The 12,650-nt window shown below is 37.7% G+C and overlaps 1 protein-coding gene across 1 annotated transcript in view; it reads left to right on the forward strand.

Moving 5' to 3' along the window:
* The window catches only part of tfap2d (transcription factor AP-2 delta (activating enhancer binding protein 2 delta)), an 80,824-nt gene extending 68,471 nt beyond the window's left edge, over positions 1–12,353 (forward strand). The window contains exons 7-8 of the mRNA XM_069888320.1: positions 11,439–11,552; positions 12,132–12,353. Coding sequence (XP_069744421.1) covers positions 11,439–11,552; positions 12,132–12,351 — 334 coding nt within the window. The 3' untranslated portion in view covers positions 12,352–12,353. The remainder of the gene's footprint in view (positions 1–11,438; positions 11,553–12,131) is intronic.
* Positions 12,354–12,650: the final 297 nt, after the last annotated feature.

Consider the following 12,650-nt stretch of genomic DNA (forward strand, 5'->3'; position numbering starts at 1 on the left):
ATTGAATATTTTATGTGTGTATGGAAAGCAATTCCATAATAGAAGAAGCTTTTGATTCTACTTAGTATTTTTCTCATACTTTAAAAGAAGTTTAATATTTACCCACAAATAATTGTTATTGGTGGAAGTTCCTGCCAGAGGTTAATTTATCAAAAGAGTTACAATTTGTTGCATGCAGAGATATTTCATACTAAAATGTTTAAATCTAGTGTAAAGATTGCCGAAGCCTTGATGAGTTGAATGTAAAATGTGCTTTATTCAGTCCTTCCTTGAAGCTGAATATCATGTGTTTTAAGTGTAGTTAACATGTGCTGTGTGGTGCATTGTGTGGGTCCCATACAATTTTGTTTTGAAATTTGATAAAAATAGGCTTGAAATAATTCAGTGGTGTTTTGCACAGACAATTATGTGCTACAAGTGGAGCTGTGCTATCTCATTGAGCTGCATGGTTAACGTAGAAGTTAGTGAAATGCTGTTGCCACACCTAAGAGTGGGTCCAGGGTTCGAATCATATGCTGTCTGTAAGGAGTTAGTATGTACTCCCCATATCTGTGTGGGTTTTCCCTGGGGGCTCCGATTTCCTCCCACCCTTCAAAAATGTACCAGGGTTTGTAGGTTAATAGGTCTGGACTGGCTCATGGGCCAAAATGATCTGTTATCTTGCTGTATGTCTAAAAAAACTTCCAAAAAAAATCTTTTCTGTTTGTCATGGATACGCTTGATCATTGGAAGACCATTAGACCTTAAAGAAACTCTTCCTCTGGGAGACACAAAACATCTGCATAAAATGCAGCCATGGAACTATGGGATATTACAGAGAAGAGTAACACAGTGATCTCCACACGCTGGAATGCCTGAATATGAATTACAAGAGGCCACTTATCCTGCATGTCATCATGCAAAATTCTTCTCTGGTTAGGTTTCATGCTGTGAGTGAACCCATATCTCAGTAGGGTGTGGAATAATCAAAGAGGCAGAAGTTAGAGTATGCAGCTTGAATGTGGTTTGTTTTAAAATGTGGCATACAGTGAAGGGACCATCAAGAGTATCGAAAACTTTGGATGGCAGATGTTGTCTGCAAGACATTGATGTGCAGACCCTTTAATTAATGTTTTGATGCTGGTTTTGGTACAGGTTCCTGTTTTATGCAAGCACACATTGAAGTCACAGGTAGAACCCACAAGATCTGGTTCATTTCGGTCGTGGAGGGAACATAGTGTGTGCCTTGTAATTATGACTCAAATGATGCCAAGAAAATGTCAAAAAACACTAAGACAGCAGAGAAGTGCCCATGCCATTTTCCTGATGGGTGAAATTCACCCAGAAATAATTGCTATCAGAATCTAATAGAGGATACAGCTTTTTTTAAAAACATGATATAAACACATAAACTAGTTGGTAATTACTCATTTTCAGTGCTGTTCATCCTTTACATCAGTTATGGTTATACTGAATTAATTGCACTCCAAAAGGTTCACTACAATTGAAATGAAAATGTCTTATGATGAGGCAGCCCTTTCAACAAATCTCTGAATGTTTTATATATATGTTTAAGCATTAATCCAACCAATGTAATTTCCTGCAGGAATTGATGAATGGAGAGGTCATCCACCTCTTCATGCCTCTGACAATAACTAAGACCCTGTATTAAAATCAGATTGATCCATTTTGACCGAGGTCTTTTGTATTTTGGATATAATCATCACACATGATATAGCCTAATAATAAAAACAGGGAAATAGGCAACTTGTTAATTACATAATAATGAATACAAATGTCATATTAAAAAATGTATTATTTCAATTCTGAATAAAATAATAGATCAATTATTTGAGTGTGTGTATATATATTTATAAAAACAAATATATATATATAACCATTTACAGCACAAAAACAGGCCCTTCTAGTCCATGCTGAATAATTTCTCCCACCTAGTCCCACTGGTGCACATTCAGTCCATAACCCTCCACACCTCTCCCGTCTATATACCTATCCAACTTTTCCTTAAGTATTAACATCGATCTCGCTTCTACCACCTCTGCCAGAAGTTCATTCCACACCCCCACCACCCACTGTGTGAAGAAATTTCCCCTCATGTTTCCCCTAAACTTTTCTCCTTTTACTCTCAATCCATACCCTCTTGTTTGAATCTTCCCCATTCTCAATGGAAAATGCTTATCCACATTGACTTTATCGGTCCCCCTTATAATTTTGAATACCTCTATCAAATCACCTCTCAATTGTCTACACTTCAGGGAATAAAGTCCAAGCCTGCTCAATCATTCCCTGTACCTCAAACCCTGAAACCCCAGCAACATTCTCGTAAACTTCCTCTGCACTCTCTCTCTATACTGTTTGTATCCTTCTGTAATTCGGCGACCAAAACTGTACACAGTATTCAAAATTTGGCCTCACTAATTCCTTATACAATTTCAACATAACATCCCAATTCTTGTATTCAATACTCTGATTTATGAAAGCCATCATACCGAATGACTTCTTCACCACCTATCTACATGTGATTTAACTTTCAGGGAATTATGTACCATGACTCCTAAATCCCTTTGTTCCACTGCACTCCTCAATTATCTACCATTTAACATGTTATGACCTGTTTTGATTAGTCCTATCAATACGTATCACCTCACATTTATCAGTATTAATCTCCATCTGCCATTTTTCAGCCCACTCTTCTAACTGTCCTATATCACCTTGTAAGCTTTGATAAACTTCCTCACTATCCACAACACAGCCAACCTTTGTATCAACTGCAAATTTACTAATTCAATTTGCCACCCTATCATCTAGATCATTAATATATATAAACAAACAGCAGTGGCCCAGTACTGATCCCTAAGGCACTCCACGAGTCACCAGCCTCCAATTCGACAAACAATTTTCCACCACTACTCTCTGGCATCTCCCATCTAATCATTGTTGAATCAATTTCACTCCTTCATCATTAATACCTAATGCTTCCATCTTACTAACGTCTTATGGGGAACGTTGTCAAAAGCCTTACTAAAGTCTAAATAGACAACATCCACATCAACCTTTTTAGTAATCGCCATGAAAAACTATAAGATTTGTTAAACATGATCTGCCCTGTACAAACCCATGTTGACTACTTACTCCAAATCAATCCCTGTCCTTCCAAATGGTTGCATCTTTAAGAACACTTTCCATTCATTTACCCACCACCGTTATCAAGCCTATAATTACCAGGTTTATTTTTGGATATTTTTTTGAACAGCAGAACAACATGAGCCACCCTCCAGTCCTCCGGCACCTCCCCTGTGGCCAGTGACATTTTAAATATTTCTGTCAACACTCCCACTATTCGTACACTAATCTCTCTCGCCATCCTAGGGAATATTTTGTTAGGACCTGGAGATTTATCCACCTTGATCTTTTTTTAATATATCCAACACTATCTCCTCATTAATCCTTATATTATCCAGGACTTCCCTACCATATTTCTTCACTTCATCTGGCTCAATATTCTTTTCCTTAATGAATAGTGAAGAAAAAAATATCATTTAAAATTTCATCCTTCTCCTCTGACTTTTCACAGAGCCTACCTGCCCCCCAACCCCCCCCCCACCCCTCCCCCACCACCCACCCCCCCCCCCCGATCTTCAAGGTGCTCAATTTTATCCCTTACTATCTTTTTGTTTTAATGTACCTGTAGAAACCCTTTGGGTTTATTTTTATTTTGCCTGCCAAATCAGCTTTATATTTCCTTTTAGCCTTTCTAATTTCTTTCTTAAGATTTTTTTACACTCCTTATATTCCTCAAGCAATTTACCTATTTCCTGTTGTTTATACCTATTGTACACATCCCTCTTCCTCCAAACCAAGTTCCCAATATCTTTTGAAAACCAAGGCTCCCTATAGTGTCTAGCCTTTTTTTTTAATCCTCATGGGGACATACTGACTTTGTGCTCTCAAAATTTCTCCTTTGAGAATATTTTTGTAACTAATCAATAATCTAATCAATGGCAGAGAAAACCCTCTGAACAATCTCTTCAAACTCTCTGAAGAAATGATGTTCTAAGTGGAATGCAAAATATGTAGTGTCCCTCAATTTCCAAAAGACATTTGTACTCATAATATGGTCAGAGTCTAAGCACACTGAACATAGAACAGTACAGCACAGTACGGGCCCTTTAGCTTCCACATTTTTGTGCTGACCTATGTAAACCTACTCAACATCAATCTGATTCTTCCATCCCTCATAGCCCAATACCGTCCACTTTTCTTACATTTATTTGCCTATCTCAGAGTCTTTTAAACATTCCTATTGTACCACCGTGCACCATCACCCCCTGGCAAAGCATTCCAGGCAGTGTTGGGTGCCTGGAATAAAATAAAATATATATTTTTTTTTAAATTACCTCTGACATCTCCCCTAAACTTTTCTCCATTTACCTTAAACTGATATCTTCTGGTACCTACCCTAACAGTCCCCTCATAATCTTACATACCTCTATTAAGTCTCTGCTCATCCTCCATTGCTCCAAGGAGAAAAGCACTAGCTCACCCAACCTTCCCTCATGAGACATGTTCTCCAATCCAGGCAGCATTATGGTAAATCTCCTCTGCACCCTCTCTAAAGCTTTCACATCCTTCCTATAATGAGTTGAACAAAACTGAACACAATATTCTAAGTGTGAGCTAACCAGAGTTTAAAAGAGTTGCATTATCTTGCAGCTCTTGAACTCTGAATCCCCTGTCTAATGAAGACCAACACACCATATGCCTTCTTAACTACCTCTCAACATGCATAGCAACCTTAAGGAATCTATGGACTCAATCTCAAGATCCCTCTCTACACTGCTAAGAATCCTGCCATTAACCATATAATCTGCCTTCATTTGATCCTATCATATTACGTCGCAATGCTATGCAGTGAGCTACACCTTGCTTCGCGCACCACAGATTCATCACTTACCTACTGATAACATTCATCATTGAGAAACAAATAAAACATTCACATAGTACATAGTATTTGAATACACTTAGGACTGAATCACTCCTTACTCCCACTCCCATTGCTTGCACATGCTGCTCGTATTTGGTCATGAGACCAAGATTACTCAAACATAATGTACAGCTTTCTCTGGCACATTTACCTCCCTTCACCACAGAAGAAGAAGTAGCTAGCCAGCAGAGCACATGCACCTGTACCTTCAGCCCTGGAGAAAATGGTAAGTGTAGAATCCATTGTTGGAAATAAGGGTATTGCCTATGATGGCGCCTGCCATCATTGAAGATGACAAAGTTAAGAGAAACCTTCCATCCTCACATCCTATTTTTTCCTTCTTCCTGCAACTATTTTGGCATGGCATTAGTTCTTGAGTAAGAAGAGAATGAAGATGAATGCCCATCAACTCTCGGTAAAAGAATTGCAGACACAAGTTCCGATGCTGTCATCTGGCAGACAGAAAATGTTAGATTTATGGGTACAAAGGCCATGCATCCAGTGGGAAAGGAGGGCATCAGCTTTCTACATAAGTTCTACAGCTGAAGACTATGTAGCAGCTTTACACAGAAGGATTATGCATTCACAAAGTTAAATGTTTGATGAACTGCCAGGCCTGCCAGAAAACTTGTGTGCATTGTCAAACAGTGGTGAGGATTTCAGCACCAACCTTGCACAGGTCTTTGGGCAAATCTTGGTCTCTGATCATTACTATATAGTCTTATGGAAGCTCCTTTCCACCACTTGAGGAAACAGTCATGGTAGCTGGTGTCTCATTTTCCATTGCAGCACAAGCAAAAGTCACTCAATGTCTCTTTTCTGCCATGGAGACTCATACTGATTGCTCAGGATGCAAGGAATTCTGAGGCTTCCAACAGGAAAGTGGTAATAGCTCTGTTGACCTTGAATCCACTTTCCTTTCACAGATTGATATTATTCACACTCCTTACTCAATTATGCTGGTAAATCCCATGCATTGGCAGCCAGCCAGACAATTAACCTAGATTCTCACCACTCATGATAAGAGAGTATAGACCAAATCTGGATCTTCTATTACTGAGACACCTGCAGTCATCCTATAGGACATCTGCAATCTCCTCCATTACAGTGAGCGACCATCCACCAGCCCCTGTTACAGGGCATGAAGAAGACTAGTGCTAAAGGAATACATTTGGGTGTTGGCACAGAATTCCAATAATCTGGCATCCTGGGGAATTTGATGGTACTGACGAGCATATTTTCTGGATTATTGGATGTTACTCTAATTTACATGTCAATACATTTTTGACATATTTTAGGTTCAGTTTTCAGTGAACCGTATGAGCAAGAAACAAAACCTGGTGAGTTTAAAAGGATGCATAAAGCAGAGCCCTATTGCGTTTGAAAGGAGCACAGAAAACAGCCCATAGCTATTGACTATCTCTTTGTACAGTAAACCTATCATCTTATGCATAACACTATAGGTGTGCTCTCAATATGGCACTACATTTAGAAATGTACAATGAAGTGTCTGTACGGCAGAACTTAAATCCTCTTTTAGTTTTAAAAATATACCATCAGTCTATCTAATTACCTGCTGCATTTTGGTTTTCAGTAATGCTGCTTTGAACATCCCCATGACACAATCTATCACATTTTAAAATGTTTTCAGTTATTCCTCAACTTGCTTCAATATTAATGAAGAACAAAACTAAAAAAAAAAATCCTTTTGTATTGAAAGTAAACATTTAGGAAAGTAAGGAAATAATTTTTTTTTGTATAAATTATTTTTATTAATCAACAGTTAATGCATAATCTTGAACCTACATGACAAAATTATCTGCTGAACTAATAAGACCCAAAAATGCCAACAATGCATCAAAGGAGGAAGTAAGCAGTGGGTATTGCTGGGTGTAGTGATGTGATGTACAAATATACTGAGTGTCAGAGAAACTTTGAAAATTGAAATTGTACCTGACACTTTCATTCTGATTTTAGCAGATCCATTATAATTCAAAGTATGGTTGTGCACAGTGTTCACAAGAAATTCTACAGCTGCTTAGTAAATCAAGGCATGGCTACTGCGTACCTTTCACAATAATAATTCAGGAATTGGATGCAGATTGCTCCCTGGCAGCTTTTGAGCATCAGCTCCCATAATCCTGTGAAGTGTTTTCTCAGTGCCAAGTCCCCCATGCCTTGATCTGCTGATCTGAGCTAGTCTCACAGTGCAGGTGTAACAACTCAAATTGCCTGACTTCTTCAAGCAGAATCAAGCATAACAGTAGAATCTTTACATAAAAGTAAAATGAAACAGTTTCATGCTATGAATGTGTCAATCATTCCAATCCAATTTTCCCATCAATGTGAGCAAACATACTGAAAATAACAAAACAAGGAGCTGAAGGAGTATATAAAATGTAACTAAAACAACAACTATATAACTATTGTTTATTTTCTGTTATGCTCAGTATGAATTGAATCAGAATTATTTCATTAGTGTGTGTGGGTCAATTGGATTGAAAGTTGATACAAATTTTTCCCTCAAAAAATAATGAATAAAAGAAATTAGGGAACATACTCTATTCCCCCAAAACTATGCTTTTCCACTTTTGAAACTATCTGAATCTGTTCCTTTAAAACCCATTTTTCAGGATATAAAACATGAAATGTTTGCAAATTCTTTTTATCCATGTGAACTGAAATTTTTAATGGGAATTATTAATTCCAAATAGGATTTAATCATTCAAGGAACCAAATACCATAAAAAAAATATTCGTATTCCAAAGATGCAAGGGAAGGCCCTTCAAAAATGATGGCAACTCGAATTTTGGTCTAAATGGGAAATAAGTTAAGCAAGATCATTTTAAGTAAATTAAAATCCATTCACTTTGTCCATCCAGGCTGATTTGACTTGATGGAAATCTAATTCAATGAATCCTCATCTTGTAAGTCTTTAACAATATAAGTTTCAAAATGTATTGTGTGGTGACAGAAGATTTATTGGTATTCAATGATGTTATCTTTGATGACTGCCCTGAAAATCCTATGATTAATAACAGGGTACATGATTTATGATTGCCTCTGATGCCACCTGACCACTCTAACTCTGACCATCCTTGCTTTACAGTCAAAAACATAAAGAACATTTCCATAACTAACATTAGCAGAGCAATCTCTAAAGGAGCCTATTTATCATCTCCATGCTGGTCATTAGATTGAGCTTAACATCAATGATATTGAATATTAAAATAAGGAGAGGGGGGCTACCATGAAATAGAGTACTCTGTAAAAGCTTCGCATAAAACTTTGTCCATATTGTATTGTAATGATATAGAACCATTTTATATTCTATGTATTAAATAGAATGAAATTTTGTCCATGACATGGTCAAGCCCAGTAAGGATAAGTCAGACTTCCCGATCATGTGTTCATCACTTCACACTGACTCCAACCAGAGAAGCCGCTCCTGATTACCCTTATTGTTACTTCTTGGCAAATCTTCAAAGCTGCTGTAGGCTCTTGCAGACCAAACCTCCACTCCCGTATTTTGGCCAGCTTCTTGCAAGAAGTGAAATGAGTGAAAAATAACCAAGGTTCATATTACAAATCTGATTCTTCTTTATCCCTTGTTCCACTCTGGCCTGCTTCCTGTGATGTACCAGAGAGATACAGCACCAAATCTTCATCAGAGACTTCCAGCTTTGCATTTTTCAGGGAAATTAATTTAACTTTATTTCCATAAATGTATTGACTGGGGGCCAGTTGCAAGTGATGTGACTCAGGGTTTTGTGTGGAGCCCATTGCTGTTTGTCATCTATATCAATTTATTAAGATGAAAATATATGATTAGCAAGTTTGTAGATAGAACCATAGAACATTGCAGCACAGAAAAAGGCCTCTTTGGCCCCTCTAGTCTGTGCCAATCCATTTTCTTTTGCCTAGTCTCATTGATATGCACCATAGCCCTCCATACCTCTCCCATCCACGTATCTGCCCAAATTCTTCTTAAATATTAAGAATTAAATTGAAGCCACATTCAATCCTTCAGATAATAGCAAAGTTCCTGGTATTGTAGATAGTGAAGACAGTTTACAAAGATTGCACCAGGATCTTAATCAGTTGGGGAAGTGGGCAGAGGAATGTTTGATGGAATTTAATGCCGAGAATTTGGAAGTTTTAAATTTAGACATACACCACAATAACAGGCTATTTTGGTCCACTTTCAGCTCTATGGAGAATTTCTTTGTGAACCATTTAACTAAATAGCCAAAGAAATAAAGAAATTAGATTTTCTTATATGAACGTTTCTGAAGGCTGAAATAAAACCATTGACCCTCCTTTTCCAAGCACAGATGCTTTGGCAATGATTAAAACAAAATACCAGTACACCCATGATGATATACTGACCATAAATCTTCATGTATTGAAACTTAAATTGCTTTCTGATTTAAGTAATAGGCAGCTTTGCTGATGGACCAGATGTTAGCAACTGGAATAGCCTCTATTTCATATCTGAAAACTCTGAAAGGGTGGTAGCCTAGAAATAATGTTGAGGACCTTACCAAGAAACTGAAGCTCAAGGAATCAAAGGTTCAAGAAAAAAATATAGTTTTTTAAAAATGCATTCCTATTCCCTGGGGTTATTTCCGTAAGTATACAAGAAGTAGAAGCAATAGATCATTTGGTCTCGCATTCTCCACAAATCAATGGGATCATTGCAAATTTTCACCTGTTGAACACTTACCTGGACTAAATTAAAAATTTTAAATTAGACATACAGCATGATTATGGGCCTTTCCAGCCCAGATGCACTTGTTGCCCAAATATGCCAAATCAATCTCCAACACCCATACATTTTGAAGGGTGGGAGCTCCTAGGGAAAACCTATGCAAACACAGGGAGAACTTACAAACTCATTACAGACAGAAATGGATTCAAACCCAGGTCACTGGCACTGGCATCATGTTGCACTAAATGCTACGCCATCTGTGCAGCCTGTGCTGGTCCATAATTCCCTGATTTCCCCTAATATTCCAAAATGGTCAATATCTGTCTTAAATCTACTGGTCGACTGATTCTTGGAATTCTCATTCTGGATGAGAATTCCAAGAATCAGTGCCCTCTGGTGAAGAAATGTAAAAATGATACTGACAAGCATGGCCTAGTGCATTAAAAATGGATGTGGTTTTGCTGAGGCAAAATAATAACACGTAAAAGGCTGCAAAAGCAACGACAGCTCTACTTTCTCAGAAGAATAAGGAAGGTCAGCAGGTCCCCCTTGTCCCTCAACAATCTTTTCACAATTATACCTGCTGGATGCTGGTATGATAGCAATTCTGCTCAAGATCGGAAGAAGCTGAAGATGATAGTGAATGCAGCTCAGACCATTACACAAACCTTCCTGTCCTCCAAAGACTCCATCTACATCTCTCTCTGCTGAGAATAGGCTTAAGAATAGCTTCTTCCCTGTACCCATGAGGCTTCAAAATGAACCCCCTCAGTGCTAGTTGATCTTTTCTTATTGTACATCTATAATTTTGCTCTTATTCTTCTACTTTATGGAGGTAATGAATATTAGAGTTAATCTGTTGGACTACTTGCAGAAGAAGCCTTCTCACTGTATTAAATGAAATGTGAGAAATAAAACAAGTAAAATATGAGTTAAAGTACTTATTTCTTCCTCAGACAGTAGGAGGGCTATCATGGTGTAACATGTTGTAAACCATGGTAACATAACACTTCCGATTTTCAATCCTCGTGCAATAATTCTAGACCAGCAATTATTGTTCCAGACCTTGATCGAGGAACATAAACTTCAATCCCACCAAGGTAGCTGGGGAATTTAAAGGGATTAAATAAATTGGAATTTATTGTCATAGAATTAGTAACCATAAGAGTACTCGAGTATTATAAAGTTAAAGGCAATCAGCCATCCTCACCCCCCAAGCCTATTTGCGATTGTAGACACATTCAGGTGGTTAATTCTTACTGTCTATTTAATTCAGGATTGATGCACCATCAACAACTTCATAGACTAATTAAAGAAAAACTGATAGGCACCAACAGAATGGAGGTATGTCAATGCTGGATGACTGTCCTGGACTGAGGAGGGTGCTGTGGCACAGTCGCCTTTATTCAGGGTCAGTGGGAGGAGCCTCAGGCACAGTCAGAAAGGGGCATGTCCTAGCACATTAGAACATATATACAGTGGTTTACCACAAGGAGTAATTAGGAGTGAATAATAAATGTTAACATTGGCAGCAACATCTGCATCACACGAGTAAATAAATAAAATCAATGTTTTACAAACCAGGTTATTTAGCCAATTCTATCTGTTGCATTTTCCTGAGCTTTTCTTCATGAGGTCATAGCTTAATAAAACCAAAATGATTGGAAGCTTCCAATAGAAAACCTGAGCCAAAGACACATTCAAATAATGCTTTCACAAATCATGGTATTCCTTATTTTATAGACAAATTTGTAAAGAATTTCAAGACCTCTTAAGCCAAGACCGATCACCTCTGGGATCTTCGAGACCAACTCCAATACTAGACCTTGACATTCAGAGACATTTAACACATTTTAGGTATGTGCTTCTCTTATTATCTTTATAAATAAAAAGCCAGGATTTTTTAAAATCAAGCAAAAAAAGTAAAAGTCTCGTATGAAAATGGTCTCCGGTAAAAGTCTCGTATGAAAATGGTCTCCGGTAAAAGTCTCGTATGAAAATGGTCTCCGGTAAAAGTCTTGTATGAAAATGGCAACAAATCAATTTGTTAATCTATATGTGACACCAAAGTTTGCTGCAATTAACCATTTGCTACCCACTGATTTGGATTAGATTTCTAACAAAACATTATGAACAGACTTTATATGCTTGACTTCAAGGTTGGCATTAGATTTTGGCACAATTTGGAGACACATTCAGCCCAGTCAAACCACCAAACTCCTTGTTACATATAGCTGGGGATTTATACCAGAATTGTATCTGCCAAAGAGTTCATTTTCATTTGGTTGAGATCTTAGCTGACCATAATTAAGGTTTTTCTGATGAAACTTACCATGATGATTTTCTGAAAATAGTTTAACTGTGTTAATGTAATTATACTGCGAATGCAAGCTCAGATGTAAATGTTGTCACTTCCTGTTTTAAATTCTGATACAGCCTGATCACTCATGGATTTGGTACCCCTGCTATTTGTGCAGCCCTCAGTAGCTTCCAAACTGTCCTCAGTGAAATGCTCAACTATCTCGATAAGCATACAGTTGCAAAAAACGGAGGTTCACCAGAAAATGGCCAGGGCAACGGCAACACAGAAAAAGCATCACAGCGGAAGAGCTTGGAACCATCTCAAAAAGATGGAAAAATTGAGAAAACAGAATGAATTTGGTGAATGAACTTTGAAATCACCAGAGCTTTCCCGCTACTGAAGCCCACTTTTTCAAAAGGGCTTCAAGATGACCTGAAGAAATGGAACAAAAGCTCAATGTGGGAGTCACTATTTTTACAGGACTGAAATATTTTGTGCACAGTTGTGCTGTTTATATTGTGTTTATAGTGATACACAATACAATTTAATCACTGGATCCAAAAGTGCAGTATCCTCTTTCAGTTAAATATCTACGCAATATGCCATGAAACCAGCTTAATATTCACCTCATGTCATTTGATCTGAACTCCAAA

This window comes from Narcine bancroftii, chromosome 6 (assembly GCF_036971445.1).
Source record: "Narcine bancroftii isolate sNarBan1 chromosome 6, sNarBan1.hap1, whole genome shotgun sequence".
Classification (NCBI taxonomy): domain Eukaryota; kingdom Metazoa; phylum Chordata; class Chondrichthyes; order Torpediniformes; family Narcinidae; genus Narcine; species Narcine bancroftii.